A 21,411-nucleotide genomic window follows, 5' to 3' on the forward strand; every position below is an offset into this window, starting at 1 on the left:
GCTGAGACATGTCCTGCAGGGAGGCAAGTAGTGCTGGTAGCGCTGATCTATGGGGCCAGACGGGAGCCAAGCACGTGGATTTGGATAATTGCAGGCCTGGGGGGCACAGGAGAACAACAGCCAGCAAGCAGAGACAAGGAGGGACCTGGGTGAAAAGGCAGAAATGAGAGACAGGAGTCTGATTCCTCAGGGCCTGGATTAAACAGCTCTGCAGTGCCTGCACTGACCTGTGCTGGAACACCTGCACCCCTCTGCCTCCGAGTGACCCCTGTGCTCCACAGAGCAGGGGCTGGGCTGCCCGTTTTGGGGGAGGCAGTGAGAGGGGGCCTGAGTGCTCTGCTGTGTGTGGGACCTGGTCCTGGGGTGAACTGTGACAGGCTGGAGGTGGCACCATGGCCAGCAATGCTTCAAATTGAACAACAGAGACCAGAAGCAAACAATCCCCCAAAGAGTCCCCCCATTTTGGGAGGACTTTGTCTCTTCTCCCAGTAAGTATCTGGGGTGGCTGAGCTTGGTTGTCCTGGGTAGATTTACCACTAAGGCTGGAGCAGGAGATTTCTGTCAGCATTCTGCAGGCTTCCAGCCTTGTCTCTGGTGATCACTACCTAACTGAGGCAACCTGTGTCCCTACAAACTTCCAGGGGCTGAACAACCATGAACACATCCTCAGGCATCTGGGGGTTGGAAGGAGACACCATCCATGGGCAGATCCAGCACTGTGCACCTGGGTTTCTGGAGAGGGGTTTCTGGAGTCCTACCTGGGCTTGGCACTGTCCCTGGGGCAGGAGTGGGGTGAGGGGAGTGCTTGTGGCTGGGGCGTGCGTGGGAACAGCCAAAGAACAAAGCCATGGAGGGGGGACAGGCCCAGCCCAGCCCACTCCTATTTTTATCCCACTTCCTAAGGAAGTGCAGCGTAGGGGCGCCTGCTCGCCCTGGGAGCCTTCCAGCCTCTGAGGCGGCCAAAGTGGAGCTGCTGGCCAGGTCAGGGCTGGCCCCAGCCTCAGCAGCAGCCCTCACACCTTGACACACAATCACAGAATTGATTGGGTTGGAAGAGACCCCTGAGATCATCGAGTCCAACCTATGACCCAACAGCACCACGTCACCAGACCGTGGCACCGAGTGCCACATCCAGCCTTTCCTTGAACATCTCCAGGGATGGTGACTCCACATCTCCCTGAGAAGCCCATTCCAATGGCTAAGCACGCTTGCTGCGAAGAAATTCTTCCTGATGTCCAACATGAACCTTGTCTGGTGCAGCTTAAGACCGTATCCCTCTCATCGTGTCTTTAGCTGCTTGGGAACAGAGGGTGAGCAGCACAGCCTCTCATCAGTAGCCTGAGCTCCATCATCATCATCATCCCCAAACAACACCACAGACAAACAAAACAACAACAAAATCCCACCAGGCAGATGCATCCACATTATTATTCTTGCTATTTTTTTTCTGCCCAACACGCACATTTTCAGAGACTCTGTTATGAGCATGGGGTCCCATCGAACAGTCCTGGATGTTGCAAATCCTGGTAGAGGCCTGTACCCTCAGCAGTGCTGTGAGCTGTCACAATAAACAGAAGGCACGGGGGCAGAACTAAACAAGTATTCGAGTATCACAATGTCTAGAAAATTACAGGCATAAGGTTCACGAGCATGTGCCATTAGGTAAATTCCCTAGACAATAAATGAAGCAGAAGCATAATGAGGAAAAGGAGAGAAGAGAGGCTAGCAATCGGTCACCAGAACACACAGAGGAGTGAGATGTGACAAACCCTATTGCTTCAGAGGCAGTAAACTGTATCCAGCCACCCTTCCTGCACACGCTCCGCCATAAAGAAGAACACCCGGGCATTCCTGACGGGAGCCGCTTTCCAGGAACGCCGGGCCCTCCCGGGGCCTGCGCGCGCCCCCGCGCCTCGGCACCGCGCGCCTGCGCGTGACGTCACCGCGCGCCATGACGCACAGGGGCGAGCGACGGCGGGTCCCGCAGTCGGGGCCGGACATGGCGGCGCGGCCCGGCCCGCGGGAAGATGAATAAGGGCTGGCTGGAGCTGGAGAGCGATCCCGGTCAGCGGGGGCACGGCAGCGCGCAGCGGGCGGGGCTGGGGCCGGGCCGGGGCACTGCTCGGGGCGGCCAAGGGGCTCTGAGGGACACACGGGCAGCGAGGCCTGAGCTGGGGGGGGATGTGGGGGACAGGTCAGGGAGGCTGCAAGGGGCCGGCTGGGGGTGTGCGGGTGGGCTTTTAGAGAGGGGGATTTGTGGTGCATGGGTGGAGTTTTGTGAGGGATGAGAGGTGAGCTGTAAAAGTTCGGGGTGTCTACGGGTATGGGCTATGCAGGTGAAGTTTTGGGGGGCTGGGGCTCTGGGTGCATAGATGAAGTTGTGATGATGTGGGTGTGCAGGTGGACTTTTAGGGAGTGGGATTTGTGGTGCATAGGTGGAGTTTTGGGGAGGCTGGGGATGAGAGGTGAGCTGGAAGAGTTTGAGGGGGGCTGTGGGTATGGAGTATGCAGATTTTGGGGGGCTGGGGCTGTGGGTGTAGGTGAAGTTGTGGTGATGTGAGTGTACACGTGGAGTTTTGGGGGGTGAGATGTGGGGTGCAGGCCTGGAGTAGGAGGGTGCTGGAGGGCAGCAAAGGTGCTGAAGGCATGGAGAAAGTGGGAGCAGGATGGTCACAGGTGTCCCCTTCCCGCTGCCTTGAAGGTCGATTCTGTGGCAGAGTCCCAGAGTTGTTTCATGTTTTGGGATTTCAGGGCCAAAGCTGGTGTTGGCTGAGGCATTGTCTGAAATTTTTAATCCTCTGATTTGCTGTAGTGTGGGTTGTCCTGTGGAAGGTTGGGAATGCTCTCTAGGATGGGGTGGTGAGTTTTTGGGGCTATGGGTGAGGAAATTTGACCTCTGGAATTATGCTTGTCTCTTGCACTCAGTAGAGGATTCTGTCTAGTGTCAGTGTCCTAGTCACCCCCAGTTTTGCTGCTCTTTATTCTCTTATTGGTACTTGAAAAATGCTGGAGTAATTCCCATCCTGTCCTTCATCATGGCAAAAAGTCCTGGGACGTGGTTTGGATCCTCACAGCTGGGAGGGAAGGTTATTTGCTTGGAACACAATCTGTCTGGGCAGAGGCAGATTTTTTTGGATATGTGGCAGTTTGGATGCTGGTGTGGCAGCTGGGACAGATGTTAGGAGGGACTCATATGCTGCTCTCAGCTTTCAGCACTTCCCACGAGCTGAATGTCTTCCCACTGGCTCTTGCCGTGGGGCTTGGGATGAAATCTCTGGGTGCTTTTCTGGTCAGGAAGGGTTGGTAGATCCAGGTTTGGGCTGGGCTGCTAGGTGGGGAGGAGAGCCTGGGGAGCATCCAGGCTGCAGGCATAGTGTTATGTGTGCTTGTGGACACCAGAATGTGAGCCAGCCCACCCATATAATTTGAAATGGGTGTTAGAGTGTTCCAGGAGAGGTGTCAGCAGCAGGACTGTGCCTTTAGTGGATTCTGAGGTAATACAAAATAGTGAAATATGTTAGAGAAAAAAGTGGGGTTGGAAGGGACCAGGTAGGTGATGGGGTTTGGTGTAATAGCCTGGCCTCCCACTGGTTTGAAGCATGTTATTTCCACAGCATATTTCTTCTCACTGACAATTTTGTAAGAAATACAATGTTTTCTGCTAAATTAATGAAGACTTCTTGCTCCTAGGAGTTTCCTCCCCATTTTAATAGTTTTAACTTTGGTGTGGAAGCTCCTTGAGCTCTTCTTAATCTAGCCTCATACATCAGGGTCCTTAAATTCATTGCTTACAGGAATGTTCCTCAGGATTTAATCCTTCTTATCCCTGGACTTTTCCCCAGGCTTTCAGCAGCCTTTAAAAGGGAGCTAAAAAAGCAGATTTGTTATTCCAGTCTCAAACTCGCTTGCTCCATGAGCAGAGTGATGGCCTGAAAATTGGGCTGACTGCCTTTGCTTTGGCATCATAGTGGCAGCTGCTGCTCAGTTGCTGATGTCTGATAATCCTTGTTTTCTTGCTGTTGTGTCTGTATTTCTGGTTATGTCCTCCTGATTTTTTTAGTCACTGGAGAAAGGCTGTTGGATTTGGTTCGCCCAAAGAGACAGGGACATGAAGATAAGCCTTTCAACCCTTGGACTTCACTGCAGCCCTGTTGCAGTGATCTGATCACTGTTGCTGTGATCTGGATTTCCCCTCACTGGCTTTCATTAACATGAACAGAAATTATATTTTTTTTAAATAGCTTGTGATATCTTCAGCCATTTTTCTTTCTGGTTACAAGTGTGTGTTTGTCATTTAGGTGCTCCCTGCTGCTGCTCACTTGGCAGGCCATCTGCAGTGGGTCAGGATGCGCTGGGCTTTGGAAAAGTGTTGGTTCAGGTCCTCTTGGGGAAGAGGATGATCAGTGGGAATGGAGGGGTGAAGGGAGTTGGAGCATCTCTGAGCTCAACAACCCCACTGCTGGGACTCAGTGTGATCCTGGTGCTGTGGATTTTATGTCTGTGTTGTGGTCTTGGACTATGTGGGACTCTCAGGGGATGCTGACAGCAGATTTCCTCTCTGCACTCTTCAGCCAGAGGTAACCTGTTGATTTTGTTCCTTTCAGGCCTTTTCACACTCCTGGTTGAAGATTTTGGTAAGTGCTAGAAACTTTTCTGAGAAGTTGGTTTTGTGCCTGACATTACCTTGTCCTTTCTGGTGGGCCTTACACCAGCTTCTCTCCTTTGTCTGCAGGAGTCAAGGGAGTGCAGGTTGAGGAGATTTATGATCTGCAGAGCAAATGCCAAGGGTGAGTCAGAGTCTTGAGAGTGTGAGTTTTGCTAAGCAGAATGGTCTGTGGGCCTGGGAACTCATCACCAGAAGTTCAGAGTGGCCCATGTGAGCTTATCTGTTGTGGAGGTCAGAGCTGCAAGTGATTGCCCAGGAGAGCTTCATCAGGTTTGGGGCAGGTGGGAGACATCCTCCAAGGGATTCATCTCCCTTTTACCATGGAAAGGTGGTGTAGTTGCAGTGTGAGTTTTCTCTCTGTCCTGGTGCTGTGAAAAGGCTTTGAGGCTGTCACTTCTTAAAAGCCATTGCTGAATTCCTCTCAAGAATGAATTCAAGGTCAATGTGAAAGGAGGGTCATTGAGTGGCCAGGCACTGATCTCTAGGTCTGTTATTCCAGAGGGGAATTTCCTACTTCTCTGTCAAGCTTGATTGTTGGCTGAGCCTGGAGCATCAGTGCAGGAGTGTCCTCAGTAGTGTTGGGCTGGGGGGATGGTGGCAGGGATGGTCACTTCCAGAAAGATGGCATTGGTTGTTGTGTTTTTTCTCTCTCTCTCTTTGCTCTGCCTGTGGAACAGAAGGTTTCTGGTGCTGGGCAGAGCAGCCCCACTGGTGTGGTTGTTCCAAAGCACAGCAGCTGTTGGTTTCTCTCTGCAGCCCCGTGTATGGGTTCATCTTCCTGTTCAAGTGGATTGAGGAGCGCCGGTCCCGCCGCAAGGTCTCCACGCTGGTGGATGAGACATCGGTGATCGATGATGACATCGTCAATAACATGTTCTTTGCTCACCAGGTAGGCTCCAGGCAGGGACAAAGTTTGTGTGGGGTGTCTCAGGGAAGCAGTGTGGTACTGAGAGGCTGCACTGATCTTGCCGGTCATGAGGGCAGCTCCTCTTTCCTGGGAGTGTCTTCCCTGAGCTGCAGGTTGGAGGGAGTGCAGTGAGGGCTGGGAGACTGTGGTCTGCACTGTGAGCAGATGCTCATGGGCCATGGTGAGGCTCACTAAGTGATACTAACTTCCCTCCTTCCTGTGGGAGCTGAGGTCAGGTCACTGCTCTCACAAGTGCTGATGTTGAAAGGCTGCCTTGTTCCTGCTGGTTAAGTTGGTCTTTGTGTTACTCTCCAGCTGATCCCCAATTCCTGTGCCACCCATGCCCTGCTGAGTGTCCTCCTGAACTGCAGCAATGTTGACCTGGGCCCCACGTTGAGCCGCATGAAGGATTTCACCAAAGGCTTTAGCCCTGAGGTAGGGGCAGGGTCTGGCAGGGCTATGCAAGGGTGGCACAGGTGGCTCTGTATCTTGCTCCCTGCTTGGGGTGATGCTCTTAAAGAGCTGGTTCCTTCCCTGCCCTCTGTGGCTGCACACTGCAGTAGGATTGCCTCTTCTCTCTCATATTCCTGCCTTGCTTTGCTCAGAGCTTTGGTCCCCTTTAGGCTGGGCACAGCTCTGAGCTTTCTGTCATGTTACTCCCTGTAATCAAAAGTCCTCTCTCCTCCCTTCAGACCTACTGTGAAGTCTGGTTTTCTTCAGCTGTAATTTATTCAGTAGAAATGGTGTGCTTTTTCCATCTTGGACTTTACCTGTAACTCAGAAGAGTAGAGGATATGCCTGAGGGTTTCTCCCCTGGTCCTGTGGATAGATGGAGGGAGGGAGTAGAAAGGTGAAGCATTTTGTTTGTTCCCTGTCACTTCTCAGCTCTCTCCTCTCTTGCTGTTGGTGCAGAGCAAAGGCTATGCCATCGGCAATGCCCCGGAGCTGGCCAAGGCCCACAACAGCCATGCCAGGTGAGTGAGGGGAGTCTGCAGCTCCTTGCCTCTGGAGGAGGCAGACTCTCCATGACCTGTGGCCCTTGCAGGCCAGAGCCACGGCACCTGCCGGAGAAGCAGAACGGGATCAGCGCAGTGCGGACCATGGAGGCTTTTCATTTTGTCAGCTATGTCCCCATCAAGGGACGACTCTTTGAGCTGGATGGACTGAAGGTCTATCCCATTGACCACGGTAAGAGCCCACCTGCCCCTGCTTGCTGACACAGGTGAACAGCACCCTGGTGTGTCCAAATGATTGTTTTTCATTGCCGCTTAGTGTTAACTGGAGTTAGTAGAGAATCACTCCAGTGGCTCCCAGATTTGTCCTGAGTTTTGACAGCTAATTTTGGAGTCTCTGTGCTAGGAACTGTACCTTGAAAGCAGTTATTTCTACATGCATTGCTTTTGTTTTTCCAGCCTTGCCATTTTCCTCCCCAGTTGCTCAGGGCCATGAGGTCCTTCAACTCTGAAATAATTTCATATAGCAAAGAGAATTTATTTCCTCCCTCTCTCCTTGTCCCAAATAACCACCATGTGTTGAGGCAACCACTCCAAACAGATACACTGGGCTGCATGGGTTACTCCCTTCTCTTACAATTTGACCCCTCAGCTCTGTCTTTCAGCTAGTTATTTATCCCTGCCAGGTCTCTGTCTGTCAGCCCCTTTGGTAAGGTACCCACTTCATGTACGTGGTTTACTTAAGCATGGCCAGCTGTGTCTTGTTACCACAGGGCCATGGGCAGATGACGAGGAATGGACGGACAAAGCCAGGAGAGTGATCATGGAGCGCATTGGCCTGGCCACTGCAGGGTAATGTCCTGGCCCATGGGGCAAGCACTGGCCCCTTGCCATATTCCCCTCAATTATTTGTACTGTGGTTTCTGAGTGGCAGGTTGTGGAAGTGGGGGTGGCGGTTGCCTATGGAGAGGTGCAGGTGCAGAGCATGCAGAGAAGCTGCATTCCTTGTGTGATGCAGAGTCCCTGCAAATGCTGCACAGCGTTAAGAGTGGCCTTGTTAGGTCCCTCTTAGCTCTAGTCCATAGGAGGAGGAGTGGTGCTTTTGGTGTTGAGCTGGGCCTCTTGGATACTTGTGCATGATGGTGACAGCACTGGCACAGGTTGCGTAAAGATGTTGTGGAATTTCCATCTCTGGAGATATTCAGAAACTGTCTGGATGTTTCCTGGTGACCAGCTCTGGGCGACACTGCTGGAGCAGGGCCTGGAGCAGATGACTCTCATAAGTCTCTTCCCACCTCAACCAACCTGTGTCTGAGAGTGTTTTGTGTGGTAGCTGAACCTTGTACTGCTTCATCAGCTACTGTGAGGTTGACTTGGTTTTGGGGAGAAGCCTTGGTAGTGTTGGTGTTAAGCAGCCAGGCAGGAGGTGGGTATAGGGCTGTCACCAGGATCCCGTGGCTGAGGGTGCTGCCCTTCCTGCAGGGAGCCGTACCACGACATCCGCTTCAACCTGATGGCCGTGGTGCCCGACCGGAGGATGAAGTACGAGTCCAAACTGCACATCCTGAAGATGAACCGCCAGACTGTGCTGGAGGCCTTGCAGCAGGTAGGACAGCCCAGGCCCTGAGGCAGTGCAAGCCTAGTGGGAGGAATAGACTTTTTCAGGGCATCTACCTGTGCTGCCAGGGCCCTGGGTTTAGGGGTTTTGTTTGGCTTTGGGAAAAATTTTGTGGAAAGAGGAAGTAGCCAACCTCGCTACTTGGCCATTCCTGTTCATCTGGGAGGTGGCTCACCTGTGTCATTTGTGTGTGCCTGGGCACTTGGTGTTGGCTGACCCTATGCAGTGCTTGAGTGGGAAGGATGTGGTTTGGCTCATTGCTGGTCCAGCATGCAGTTTCTATGTCATTTGCTTTCAAGCTTATCCGAGTGACTCAGCCTGAGCTGATCCAGACCCAGAAGTCTCAGGAGTCTCAGCCTGCTGAAGAGGCAAAGCCAGCCAGCAGCAAGACCGTGACTCCAGAGAGCACTCATGCAGGTAGGACCTTGTACCTGCAGTACAGCACGTACCAGCAGTGTTAGCAGCCTGGCCTGCCATGGAGTGAACACAGGGTGGTGACAACAGCTGGCTGAGCTGGGGCTTGGGGCAGTTTTATTTTCAGCTTTACTTTCTTTTCCATGAGCCGTGCTCCATGTGCATTGTGCTGGAGTGTGGTGATGCCTCTGTGCCTGGGGGTGTGTTGGAGGGGGCGAAGCTTGAAAGTGGGAGGGCTGGAGCTCTGGGACACTGGTGATAGATGGAAGTGGTTGTGGTGGTCTGGAGAAGTGTAAGAGCTCTTCTCTCATGAGTGAGTGAGTGAGTAAGGGGTGGTAGAGGACATGGAGTACAAGGTGACTGTGCTGGTGGATAAAGGCTCTGCTGTGCTTGTGTGGCAGATGGCACTGATGAACCCACCAGCCAGGGCCACCCCACGGTCACGCAGAGCCCACCCAGCAAATCCAAACCGGTGCCAAAGGCAACAGCGAGCGGCATCAACGGGGCCCCTCCAGCAAATCCCAACCCCATTGTGCAGAGACTGCCAGCCTTCCTGGATAACCACAACTATGCCAAGTCCCCCATGCAGGTAGGCTGGAGTGCCAGGCTAGTGGCACACCTGATTCAAGCTGAGCTCTTTGCCTGCAGTCCCTCATCTCTGTAGGACCACAGCTATCAGCTGGCCTAAGCATGGCCCTGCCTTGCAGCCAGCCTGGCCCAGCACTTACCCAGGCTGGGAAGGGAGAGGATAAATAAAGACTGACCTGAATGTGGGTAAACTGAGCAAAAATGGGGAAGGGTCCCTGTCTCCTCTCAAAAGAGCCAAGTCCTGGTGTTGGGCTAGACCAAGGACAAGTCCACTGGGTTCTTCCTCCTTGCCCTGCTGCCAGCAGGCCTTCAGCAATGGTGTATTGCAGGAAGAGGAAGACCTTGCAGCAGGAGTAGGTCGCAACCGGGTCCCAGTCCGACAGCACCAGCAGTACTCAGATGATGAGGATGACTATGATGATGATGATGAGGAGGAAGTTCGTAACACCAACTCAGCCATCAGGTGACAGCTTGGGCTGTGGGTGGGGGGCTGGGAGCTGATATTTGCAGAACTGTCATCAAGAACTTCCCTGACCTGTTTCCTTAGCTCTTGAGAGTTCTGTTCTTCTCTTCAACTGCCATTTTACTCCTCACTCACTGGGTTTTGTGAAGTCCTTCTGCAGCTCCTACAGCCAACTCTGAATTTCAGCTGCCCTGAGAGTAACTGTGTATTGGCAGCAGGCTTTGGGGCTTTGAGGGACCTTGGTTCCACAGTGCCGATTGCCAGTTCAGCTGCTGGTGACAGTTCTGGTGTGCTTGGACTGCTGCTAAGGCCAGGAAGCTGGAGTAACAGCAAGGGAGCTTTTGGGGCTTTGGAAGAAGAGCAGGGGGTACACAGCACCCTGTGTCCCCCAGCAGTGTAGGGATCCCTGGGACTGAGTGGCTCAGTGGTGCTGGGGTGCTGCAAGAGAAGCTGGTGGCACTGCAGGTGATGCTGAAGTGTTTCAGACCTCGTTTCATCCCAGCCGGCAGCCTGAACCGCTGAGCACAGAGCTGGCAGTGTCCATGCTGGACCCCCACCTCCTTCTACCAGCTGGTCACCTTCCCTGCTGTCTTTCTGGGCAGGTACAAGAGGAAAGGGCAAGTGAAGCAAGAGCACGTGGCAGGGGCCGCAGATGGCCAGCTCTCTGTCCTGCAGCCCAACACCATCAATGTCCTGGCTGAGAAGCTGAAGGAATCTCAAAAGGATCTTTCCATTCCTCTGTCCATCAAGACGAGTGGTGGGGGAGCCGCCGTGGCAGTGGTCACCCACTCACAGCCCTCCCCCACGCCCAGCAACGAGAGCACCGACACCGCCTCCGAGATCGGCAGCGCCTTCAACTCCCCGCTGCGCTCCCCCATCCGCTCGGCCAACCCCACGCGCCCCTCCAGCCCCGTCACCTCCCACATCTCCAAGGTGCTCTTTGGGGAGGAGGACGGGCTGCTGCGCGTCGACTGCATGCGCTACAACCGGGCCGTCAGGGACCTGGGGCCCCTTGTCAGCTCCGGCCTGCTGCACCTCACTGAGGATGGTGTGTTCTGCCCGCTGGCTGCTGCAGGTAAGTGCCTTCTTTAGGGGGTGGTGTCTTGCCTGGGGTGACAGGACAGTGTCCTTTGACTTCGGGGGTGGATGCCAATCCTAACGCTTCCCTGCCCCTGTGTGTAGATGGGAAAAACTCCCCCTCTTCCATCAAACCCAGTGAAGAGGCCCCGGTTGTGATCAAAGTGGAGGAGAAGGAGGGCAGTGAGGCCAGTGACAGCAAAGAGAAGGTGGGACTTGGCAGGACCAGTGATCACCCTGGGGGGGAAAAGTATTCTCCCAAGGTGAGTTTTGTGCTGCGACAGCCCTGGGAACGTGGAGCTGACCCGGAGGTGCAGCAGCGCTGGCAGTGACTGAACTGCATGTGTACGCTGTCCCCTCGCGTGGCGTCGCAGCCGTGCCTCCAGGCACAGGGCACTGCAGGTTTTGTGCCTTGTGTCATCTCGGGGACCTTTGCCTTGGTAGTGGGCACAGTCCATGTCTCTGCGGCTGAGATGTTCAGCCTGCTGTGCTCTCCTCTGGGCCAGGAGCTGGTGAGACCCTGCATCCTCAAGTCCCAGCCCACTGGTAACTTCACAGCCTCCAGCCAGGGGTAGGACCAGGCTCAGGTAGCACAAGTGCACCAAGGGCTCCCTGGAGGAGAGCTGGATAGAAACTGCTATTCCAAGGGGAAGCCTTCAGATTTTGTTTATGAGGGGAAAGCAGGCCCTGGGGGGCAGAGGGGAGCAGTTTCTAGCACACAGGCAGCCCTTGCTCCTGTTCCAAAACCAGGTATATTTGGGCTGGGGCAGAACTCACCTCCCCTGGGGCTGTCTGTAATGAATTCCCTACAATGAACTGATCTCTTTGTTTTCCCCTGCTGAATGTTTTTCCTTTGATGAATCATCCCTCTCCTAGCACAGAGAGGAGCACCTGCCAGCTCACCCTGCTGGCTCCTGGGGTGTGGCTGGGTCTGTGCTCATCTTTGGTCTGCTTGATACGGGTAGGAGCTGCTGGCGCTGCTCAAGTGTGTGGAAGCAGAGATTGCAAACTACGAGGCCTGCCTGAAGGAGGAGGTAGAGAAGAGGAAGAAATTCAAGGTGTGCTGCTGGCTTGTTTGCATTGCTGATTTAGCTGCCCAAAGGCTTTTGTCTGAGATGGTTTTATGTAAAAATGGAGGGAGAGTGGTTCAGCTGAGAATGGGGATGAGGAGCATTCAGAGTCTCTTCTCTGTTACCAAACAGCCCAGTGGGGCAGAGCTCTTAGACCACAGCCCCAGGGCAGCACTGGCAGCCTGGGGAGGGTGATACAGTGCTGGGATGAACATCAGCACTGATAGGAAGCAGGGGAGAGTCAGCAAAGATACCTTTCCCAGCTGCCCTTTGTGGAACATGTTGGCATCTGAACTGGGATGGAGACAGTCCCAGTTGTGCACTGGCCCAAGATAGGCTGAGGGATGGGTCCCTTCCTGCTTCAGTCTCCTTAGTCTGTGGGCTGGGCCAGGCATGCCAGTTCTGTCCCATTAACCTTGAACTCTCCCTTCTCTCTGCCTCCTGCTTGTGGATTATTTGTGGATTTGTCTCTTTGTAGATTGATGACCAGAGGAGAACCCACAACTACGACGAGTTCATCTGTACCTTCATATCCATGCTGGCCCAGGAAGGTGAGCTGTGCTCGTGGGGCAGAGGGTTTGGGTTCAGCTGGGGGAGCTGCACTGAGCATGATGGAGCAGCATCTGGCAGCCTGAGCCACTCCCCCTGCCTGGCTCCCTGTTTAGGCCAGGCCTGGGGCACAGGCTCACACCTAGTCTGGGGAGCCACAGATCTCTGCTTTCTGCTTCCAGTTTATAGTCCCAGGAGGTGCCCATGATGGCTTTTGAGTGAGAGAGGCAGGGCTGCCCTGTGGCATGGGCAATCCCAGCACTCCAGGCCCATGTCTGTGCTCTCCCTGCAGGCATGCTGGCCAGCCTGGTGGAGCAGAACATCTCAGTGCGCAGGCGGCAGGGAGTGAGCATCGGCCGCCTGCACAAGCAGAGGAAGCCGGACCGCCGGAAACGCTCCCGCCCCTACAAAGCCAAGCGCCAGTAGCCAGAGAGCCAAGACTGACAAACAGCACTTGGGCTTAGTGGCTTTGGGCAATGGCACTTGGATCTATATTAGCCTTTGCCCAAGGAAGAGGGACCACAGTGACAAGCCTTCTGCCCAGGTGGAGCCTGGGGACAAAGGGATGTTGGGTTTTTCTCTGCACCTAAGCTGTGAAAGGCAATAACCTGTCTGGAGGATTCCCTGCAGCAGAAGGGAGTCTGGAGAGCTCAGCTTCCTCACCATGCCATGGCAGCACCCAGACATCACCTCTGTCTCAGAGCCCTGGCTGAGGACTGACTGGAGGGAAGGAGCCCACCCAGCTGGGTCTGGCATTGTGGGAATGCCATGTGATGCCCATGTGAGGCTGTGCTGGCCACAGCTGGCTGTGGCTTGTGTCCTCCTGTGTCTGGGCCTTCAGCTGTGTGTTTCCTTGGGATGTTCATGTCTGTTTTCTATCCTTGTCCCTCCCTTCCCCAAACTCATTTTTAGTCTAGGCTTTGGCCATTCTTAGCAAGGTGGCTCCAGGATAGAGCCGCTTCTGCACCCACCCCACACTGCACTGCCCAGTGCCTGGTGCTGCCCGAGCTCATGGGGATGGTGACCCCTTCCCAGTGGGCCATGGCAGCTCTGTTGCTGGGTGAGGGTGGGTCGGTTCATCTGTGGAGCTGGGCCTTGTGCCCAGCCCTCTGTGGTAGTGCTGGGGGTGGCCTGTGCCTCTTGCTGCCCTGGTGGCTCTCCTTGGGACCAGCTCTGTGGCCCTAGCAGTGCCTAAGGGTCACACAGCATTGCACCAGGCCCAGGCCCCAGAGAAGCCCTGTGAATTACGAACTGACCAGGTGAATCTTGCGGCCTTGGTGGTGCTAGGCATGGCACGAGGGTGGACACTGGCTGTGGCTTGGTGAAGCCTCTTGGCAGGGGGAGATGTGGCTGGTTGCTGCAATAGTGGAGGTGGGATGGGGGCAGCGGAGGGAGCCCACATCTCTTTCCCCTGGCTGGCTGCTAACCAGAGCTTGCTGATACAGCCTGGCAGCCTGTTGCTTCCTGCCAGCCCCCAGGAGCCTGGCAGAAATCTGAGATATCAGAGGTGAGCACTCTTCTCCAGCGATGTCCCGGGGTGGAGCTGCCACAGGAGAGGACTGCGCTTTTTCAATATGTGTACAGATCTTGACTATGGAATGAAACAGTTCTTTTGGTATTTGTTGAAGGAATGAAAATCCTTCTGTCTCTTGCTGTGTCTATTATCACGTGCTGTAAATAATGGACCTGTCTGAAGGAATAAAGCTATCCTGCAATGGCCAGCCATGGAAGGGGTGTGAGGGAAGGGGGTGGAGGGCAGTGGGACTGGGAGCACACCTGCCAGCTCCAGGCCCTTTACCCCTGCTGGCAGCTTTTCTGTGGTGTATAGATTTGAAGCTATCAGGGGGAGTGCAACAACATCAGGCTAAATTTATTGATACACCTCAACAGGGGAAGGGCAGAACTCACCTCACCAGAACGAGGGCTGGAAGAGAGGGAGGCAGCAGCCTGGCTCAGGCCCTCAGCTGCAGTGGGTTCCTGGGCTGGCCGACTGCATTTCCTGGCTAAAAGTCCAGGGCACAGATCAGTGCTGTGCCCCGTTTGATCCAGTGCTTCTCTGGCTTGTCCGTAGGGATCTCCACAGCAATCACGTAGTTGGTGGAGTGGCCCGTTGTTGACAGCGTGCCTGTTAATGGGGGAAGCGAGGGTGAGAGAGTGGTGCTGGTGCACATGGACCAGGGACTCCCAGACAAATGACCCCAGCTAGCAGCCCTTGTCCCCACCCTGAGCCAGATGACTGGCTGAGCAAGGCTGGGGGAGAGTCTGGCCATGGGCACTGCTGCAGAGCCAAAGTGCCTGGCTGCTCCATCTCTCAACCACAGCAGGAGAAATCTTTTCTCCACTGCCAACAGTAGCTTGCTCCATGCCCCTGTACGGCAGTAGGAATTCCCTACTGCCCCTCCCTGCTTCCCCTCCTAGCTGCTCCTGCAGCTTCTGGAAATCTGCTTTTAGGGCACCTACCTGCGCGAGTGAGAGTCTTATAGATGGGGCACAGGTATGAGCCGGACTCTGGAGGCTTGCGGTTGGGGACAGGCAGCAGCCAGATGACAGCCATCTCGGTGTAGAGCTCCTTGGGGCGGGACTCTGCCAGCCGCCCCTCAGCGGCGTCCCAGCGGGCGCCCTCCAGGAACAAGCCGTGGATGTAGCAGCCCACGTCGGGCTGCCGCTTCAGCTCCTTCACCGACTCCTTCATCACCTGCCCAGGGGAGGGGCCCTCGCTCAAGGCGTGTCCCGGGGGCTTAACCCCAAGAAGCCTCTTGAGCAGCTGTTAGTAAAGCCAGCGCTTTACTAAGAGCGTGCCACAGCTCTCAGAGGGGCAGCTTGTGACAGAGCTGGAGGGGCGTGTGAGCAGCTCTGGAAGCAGAAGCCCCTGCCAGCCTTGGGGAGGTTCTGGCAATGTATGTGGCTGGGTGGGTGTATCCAAGCACAAAGAGGATGGTGGGGCCATAGGCAGCTGTGTAGCCTGGTGACTTTACCTCTTGGGCAGGTCAGGGCCTTTGTGGCCTTCTAGCAGGAGATTCCAAATAAATTCAGACTCTCCATCTGATTTACTGACCTTGAAGCTAAATGAGATGGTGTCAATGGAGATGACAGACTTCCTGGCAAAGTTCTGCAGTGTCCCGGTGAGGAAGGCCTGGGGGAAGAAGAACCCACTGATCCAGAACACGGAGGGGATGCCATGGCTGATCCAGTTCTGCAGGAATTCAATCCTCTGCACCAAGTCGTTCACCCACGATGCCAAGGGCTTCAGCGACGGATAGGCCTGTGGGGCACCCACAGAGGGAGGGGCTCAGTATAGTCAAGCCTTGTGCCTCAGCTGCTGAGAGCTGCCCAGAGCCCAGGGGCTGGGAACAACTGGGAGCTGCACTAGGCAGGAGACATCTCTACACCAGGGGACCAAGAGCCAGCTCCATGTGAGACAGCCCAGTCTAGCAGCAGTTGCTAACCCATTCCTCTGGTTTGGGTGAGCTCTGGCAGGCAGCTGAGCTGCCTGGGGCACACACCTTGGCATTCCATATTTCAGGAACAGTGTTGTTGTACAAACTGCTGGCCATGAGCTCCAGCCGAGAGGACATCACAACCAGGCCCTTGAGAGCTTTCAGCAAATCCTTCAGACTTGAGGCAACCTCCTCCAGGAGCTTGTTGTACCTACAGAGAAATGGCAGAGGGAGCAGAGTAACCCTGCAGCGGTTTATTGCCCATTGCCTGCCCAGAGAGGGTGTGGATCCTTATACACAAGTGAAGCTCCTCCATGTAACTCCCAGCCCCAGTCCTCTTCAACAAGGTCTCACAGCTGCTCCCCCAGCCCTAAATTGCTGACTTTTACAGATGGAGACAGAATCAGCCAAAGGTACTGGCTGGGACAACACAGCTGTTAGTGTGACTGCCAAACCTGCTGTTGTGCTCAGTAGGAAGGTTCCCCAAAGGTGGGTGGCAGCAGGGGCCTGCATATCTCTGCTGTTCCCTAGGATGTGATCCCACAGGATTTTCACCTGATCACCTCCTGCACCAGCACTGTGTTCATGGATTCTTCATAGAGCAGCGGGTATTTGTGGATCACTTCCTGCAAGTTCATGGGGTTGGGCAGCTTTTTTAGGATGTCCTTGGAGGTCTCCTCCACAATCTGTAAGGAAAGCAGCAAGTGGCAGCATCCTTTTAATGCAGCCCCATGGCTGCTGAGAAGGGGAAGAGCTAACGCCTGCTGAGAGCTGTTGCTTGTGGTCGCTGGGCACTGGCTGCCAGAGCACTGACAGGACTGGGGCACCAACCTCTTCCCTGCTGCGGCCCCCCAGCGTGATGGTCTTGGGCTGCAGCTGTGCAATGGCTCCCAGCAGAGCAAAGGTCTCATTCTGAGCGAAGGTGATGTCGGCATTGTCGTGTAAACCAAAGAGCTCTGGGCTGTCATTGAGAGGCAGGCCCTTCACGTATTGCAGGTAGCCCTGGAAAGGAATCCACACAGACTGTGAGGCCAAGACCAGCTGAAGATCCCCAGGTTCTTACAAATTTATATTCCCCCAGGGACCTAAAAATGGAGCAGGTTTCAGAGAGGAGACTTTTTGCACTGTGACAATCCCCCTACATCTATGAGCTGCAATTTGTGACTTGAGTACTTACATTGAGGTCAGAAGAGGTACTGATCTGCTTGTAGATACCTGATTCAGAATAGGTATGGTCAGGACTTAAAACATCAGGTTTGTAGAAATCTTCCAAAATGCTCATGATGCAGCGCCGGTCCCAGTCGTCGGTCACGCGGCCGCCGTAGTTGATCTCCCCAGCTGTGTATTTCAGAACCTGCAAGAGACCCCACTATGGTTCTGATCCATGTCTGCATCCTGAGCCTGTTCCCTTGCAGGAGGGGCAGCTCTCACCTTGTAGGGAATCTCTGCATATTCGTTCAAGAACATTTGCAGCTGACTGATGCAGATGCGGAGGTCTCCATCTGTGAACTCATAGGGGATATTGAACCCCAGAGGCCCAAACTTTCTCCTCTCCAGCATGTTCCCATGGAAGAAGCAAAGTGACAGCAACAAGGATTTAAACTCTGTGACCTGTGGGAAGAGGGAGAGGAGTGGCTCAGCTTGGGAGGAGACATCCTTGGAGGGAGTCAGGTCCTGCTGGGACCTGGCTGAGAAAATGTGCCAATTCAGGAGTGTTAACTGAAGCTTGGAGAGAGTAAAACCTCAGTCAGGCTGCTCTGCTGGGGAAGGCCATGGCTCACTCCTTGCTGAAAGAGAGCTGCATAAGTGCCTTATGCCAGGCCTCCAAAATATTGTTGCTTCTGTTTCTCAAAGTAAAACTTCCAAGTGGCTCTTCACAGATGTGAGTTTAGTAGAAACACCACCTTCTCTAGCACATGGATTCTCTAATGGGAAAGAAGATCTGTGTCTGGAGAGGAGCAACATCCAGGTGGAAAGTATATATTGGAACAGGCACAAGAATGGCGACAACAAACCAAAGCCTGATCTGGCTCTTACCTTGGAGCAAGAATTCAAGAAGTCATCACTGAAACTAATGTAGGACTTGAGCAGGTTGGCCTTGACCCCACGTGGGGGCTCGATGGTCATCTTGGAGCCATTCTGGAGAATGGACACAGGGAAGTGGTTGCTCGGTAGACTGGTGAGCCAGAGGCGAAAGTCTGGATGCACCTGGAAGTCCAGAAGGAAGCAAGTGCTCAGAGCATGCAGGCACAGCCTCTGCAGCTGCTCTGCACTGGTTCCTCTGGTTCTACGAGGACCTATGGATGGTTACTGAACTAAAGCTGGGCTCCTCCCAGGCTCCAGCCTCCTGCCTGTTGCCCTCAGAGTGGGCACCTGCTCAGTAAAACATTTCACCTTGCCGGGGTCAATGCCCTCGATGAGTCTCTCCAGTGAGGGCATCCAGCTGGGGGCCAGGTGGCAGTTCTGGAAGAAGACCCAGTTGCCCTGCTCCATGGCATTGTGCAGCATGGCTTCAGCACGGGGGCCCTGCAGAGGCACAAAGGGAGAGCTCAGAGACCCTTCCCATGGCACACTGTGTTCTGCTGAGCAGGACAGGGAGGCAGCTCCTTGGAGCTGGGTGGAACGACCACTGTCCAGTGCTATGGCCTGGCTTTGACCCATGGCTCAGCTGGATCATTGCTGTTTGATGGCACAGCAGTTTTTTTACAGCTTGTACAAGCCTGTGAGAGTGGGTGGAGGGAATAGAAGGACTGCAGATGGATTCTGGAAGTTAGAGGGCACTGTAGTGGGAGCTGCTGCCACTCCCACCCCAAGGGGGTAGAAGCAGAAGGTTGGTGAGTAAGGGCCCTTGAACACGAGGGTGTTTTCACAGCGCTGCAAGTGTTTGACCTACTTGGAGCTTGGTGAGGTTGATATGAGTGCCAGGACACTGCTGTTCCAGGTATGCACTGACAGCTCACCTGTCCTTGGCCCAGAGAAATGGCAGAGAGCTTTTGTGTGAACTTCATTTCTTCAGCAAACTTGTAGAGGTCGGCAGCAGGGTCAGTGCCTGGAGAAAGCACGAACACCAGGGGGGTGATGGCAGTGGACTCCTTAAACACGGCTGAGAGGTCAGTGGTCTGCAACAGGGAGTTGGTTACAGTGGAGAAGCTGTAGTAGAACCATGCAGCACCTCCTCAGCCTTCCTGGCCTCCAGCTCTCCTCCAAGGCTCCAGCATCCTCTTGGATGCCAAGGCCAGGACTATGATCAGTGGACCATGGTCCTCCACATTCAGCTCTCCTCTGGCTGCATTATGGTAAGCCATGAACCACTTTCCCATTTGTCATTCAAACTCTTCCCTTGTGCACCTGCAGTATCTGCCTGCTCCTAATGTGGTTTAACTGGTGGACATCAGAAAGGCTATCCCTCATCTAAGACACAGATATTTCCCCAGATGTGGGAGGAACACTGTGTCTGCAGAGGGGCATGAGCACCCTCACTGCAATTGGTGGCCCATTTATCACAAGCTCCATTCCTGTCCCCACCAGCACCTGCTCTTGGCTGGTTACCTGGGGCTCAATGAAGCGCTGATCCAGCTTCTGCACCACAAAGTCCTGCATGGCGTTGGTGATCTTGTCTCCACGCAGACACCGCAGAACCAGCAGCTTCTGGAAGGCGTCAAGCCCATCTTCCCACTTCCCAGGCAAAGGCTCTCTGCAAAGCAATTAGGTACATTTTGAGGGGATGTGTCAGATCCCACACTCCACAAGAAGTACCCAAGTTGCCTGCAGGCAGCCATTGAGGCTTCATAAGTGACAAGGATCTTCCAGTCCTTTGGCTGAGGTTGGTGTCTGTAACTCTGAAACCATCAACAGGCAAGCCAGAACTGCTTCCACTGGGGAAGCAGCAAATACTGCTGGGATAAGGCATTGAGATAAGGCTCTGCCTTGGGCAAGCAGTGGTCCCCCCTGAGGAGACAAGGCAGTGCCTCATACTTTCCCTTGCATGGCACTGCACTGTGGCTCTTTGAGCTCCTCTTGCTCTCCCAGGGATGTCATATGCAGTAGAGCTAAGCTGACAAAGCAGGAGACACTTGCCTGTGAGGCTTGTGACTGTCAAAAATGGTCCTGAACTCTTCAAGGTTGTCTGCAAAATCATTGTCGAAGCCAGAGAAATTATTCAGGCTGCTCAAGGCCAGGATGTCTCCCCACGCTCTCTCGTTCAGCCAGGCTGGAGCTGGGTTTCTCTTCATCTCCTTTATGGCCCCTCCTGACAGCAGGTACCGCCACTCATCCTGGGAACAGGATATGATTTGGTCATGAGTAACAGCCTACCCACCTGAGCCCAAGGCACATGGTACCATATCCAATTAAAATCCCCTAGTATCCTTCTGGCTGCTCTCCTGCCAGGTGTGTATGTGTGTGTCAAGGAGTAACTGAGCTGGAGAGTCGGGTGAGATGAACATAGTGACTGCTCAGCTGCCACTGCCTGCTAACCCGTGCCTGCTCCCTCTGAACTCATTAACCTTTGCAAGTCTGGCAGCAAACTGACAAAAGCTGCAGGTGATTCAGGCTAGGGAGGTCTGCATGTAGACACAGAGAGCAGTTTGAAAGCTGAATGAAGACAGGGTTTGTCCAGCAGGCTGCCATGCCTGTCACTAACTCTGGGGAATAAGGCTCCTCTTCCACCCAGCACACAGTTCTAGGGGCTGAACAGGCTGTGCTTGAGCTGCCCTGATGGGATCCCTTGAAGGACTGACTTGCTCACCATATTGATCTTCCCCTCATTCATCAGAATGCGGGCGCTGACCAGGAAGGCAAACATGAGCTTGTGCTTCTCGAAGAGGCTGCGGCACACGTTGCAGTAGAGACTGAAGGTGATGTAGTTGTTGATGTTCTGCACCCGCTCTGTCAGCTCGTCTGAAAAAAAGGCAACAACCAGAAAGGGTGGTGGGTGCTGTGGGTGACAGTGCTGCTCTCCACGCCAGCTCTGGGCTCCTGGTCACAGAGGCACATCCACAACCTGCCCAGCAAGCACAGATGCTGCTCTCACATGCAGACCATGTGCAGCTTGGGCTGAGGGAGAGGATAGGAGGGGGGCTGCTCTGGGCAGGCACCTGCTTTCTCAGAGTTACGGATCCCCAGGAGGAAGATGTTGAGAAACCACTCGAGTGAATACTGGTACATGGGGTCCACATTGGACAGGTCTGAGACACAGAAGTAGAGGATCTGCGAGCGGACAGCCACAGGCACATACTGCATGCGGGTGATGTTGATGTCCTTCTCTGTCTGCTCTGCCACCACGACCTTGGCCTGGAGGACAGAAGTGATGTCATGGTGAGTGGTGTGCTGGCAGAGGATGCACAGCAGCAGCAGGAAGAGCACCTTTCACTTCTGACCTGGATCTCTCCTGCCTTCAGCTTGGATGCCTCCAACACTTTGATGAGCTCCAAGTCATCTACAGGGTTTCCTTCAGAAGTGCTGAGCCGATACAGGATCTGGTCTTCTATCTCCTTTAGTTCCTGACGCATCTGGGCATTGCTAACAATTAGCTGGTTTCTATCTTCTTCTAAGTCAGGCCGCTCTGCAGCCACCACTTCTCCCAACAGTTGGTCTTCCAAGCCACTAGAACAAAAGCCATGGAAGTGAGGGTGGCAGGTGAGGGGGCAAGATGGGTGAGGACTGCAAGG

The 21,411-nt window shown here is 54.3% G+C and overlaps 2 protein-coding genes across 3 annotated transcripts in view; one reads left to right on the forward strand and one right to left on the reverse strand.

Moving 5' to 3' along the window:
- The first annotated feature begins 1,930 nt into the window (after positions 1–1,930).
- BAP1 (BRCA1 associated protein 1) lies at positions 1,931–14,026 on the forward strand. 2 transcript variants are annotated; one of them, XM_056501508.1, is made up of 17 exons: positions 1,931–2,064; positions 4,605–4,634; positions 4,733–4,787; positions 5,423–5,555; positions 5,889–6,008; positions 6,486–6,547; positions 6,619–6,761; positions 7,300–7,378; positions 8,009–8,132; positions 8,444–8,561; positions 8,960–9,147; positions 9,476–9,609; positions 10,212–10,684; positions 10,792–10,949; positions 11,652–11,744; positions 12,235–12,307; positions 12,598–14,026. In XM_056501508.1, the coding sequence occupies exons 1-17, from the start codon at positions 2,028–2,030 to the stop codon at positions 12,729–12,731; spliced, it is 2,154 nt and encodes a 717-aa protein (XP_056357483.1). In that variant the 5' UTR covers positions 1,931–2,027; the 3' UTR covers positions 12,732–14,026. The 2 variants fall into 2 exon arrangements, with proteins under 2 accessions (XP_056357483.1, XP_056357484.1); XM_056501509.1 differs by having other exon boundaries at positions 1,944–2,064; positions 10,792–10,895.
- Positions 14,027–14,155: 129 nt separating this feature from the next.
- The window catches only part of DNAH1 (dynein axonemal heavy chain 1), a 67,681-nt gene continuing 60,425 nt past the window's right edge, over positions 14,156–21,411 (reverse strand). Inside the window, exons 63-78 of the mRNA XM_056501511.1 lie at positions 21,121–21,346; positions 20,839–21,034; positions 20,490–20,641; positions 19,816–20,016; positions 19,292–19,432; positions 18,703–18,861; positions 18,137–18,268; positions 17,780–17,950; positions 17,174–17,353; positions 16,920–17,096; positions 16,574–16,744; positions 16,298–16,428; positions 15,809–15,953; positions 15,361–15,567; positions 14,766–15,000; positions 14,156–14,430 (exon numbers count right to left, since the gene is read on the reverse strand). Of these exons, the coding sequence (XP_056357486.1) occupies positions 14,309–14,430; positions 14,766–15,000; positions 15,361–15,567; positions 15,809–15,953; positions 16,298–16,428; positions 16,574–16,744; positions 16,920–17,096; positions 17,174–17,353; positions 17,780–17,950; positions 18,137–18,268; positions 18,703–18,861; positions 19,292–19,432; positions 19,816–20,016; positions 20,490–20,641; positions 20,839–21,034; positions 21,121–21,346 (2,746 nt within the window). The 3' untranslated portion in view covers positions 14,156–14,308. The remainder of the gene's footprint in view (positions 14,431–14,765; positions 15,001–15,360; positions 15,568–15,808; positions 15,954–16,297; positions 16,429–16,573; positions 16,745–16,919; positions 17,097–17,173; positions 17,354–17,779; positions 17,951–18,136; positions 18,269–18,702; positions 18,862–19,291; positions 19,433–19,815; positions 20,017–20,489; positions 20,642–20,838; positions 21,035–21,120; positions 21,347–21,411) is intronic.

The sequence above is a fragment of the Oenanthe melanoleuca genome, chromosome 12 (assembly GCF_029582105.1).
Source record: "Oenanthe melanoleuca isolate GR-GAL-2019-014 chromosome 12, OMel1.0, whole genome shotgun sequence".
Taxonomy (NCBI): domain Eukaryota; kingdom Metazoa; phylum Chordata; class Aves; order Passeriformes; family Muscicapidae; genus Oenanthe; species Oenanthe melanoleuca.

Excerpts from the sequence above, each read along its gene's own strand:
- BAP1 (XM_056501508.1), top strand. The coding sequence starts at position 2,028 with ATGAATAAGGGCTGGCTGGAGCTGGAGAGCGATCCCG. Across the intron at positions 4,788-5,422 it reads CTGCAGAGCAAATGCCAAGG|CCCCGTGTATGGGTTCATCT; the intron begins GTGAGTCAGAGT and ends TTCTCTCTGCAG. Across the intron at positions 12,308-12,597 it reads ATCCATGCTGGCCCAGGAAG|GCATGCTGGCCAGCCTGGTG; the intron begins GTGAGCTGTGCT and ends CTCTCCCTGCAG.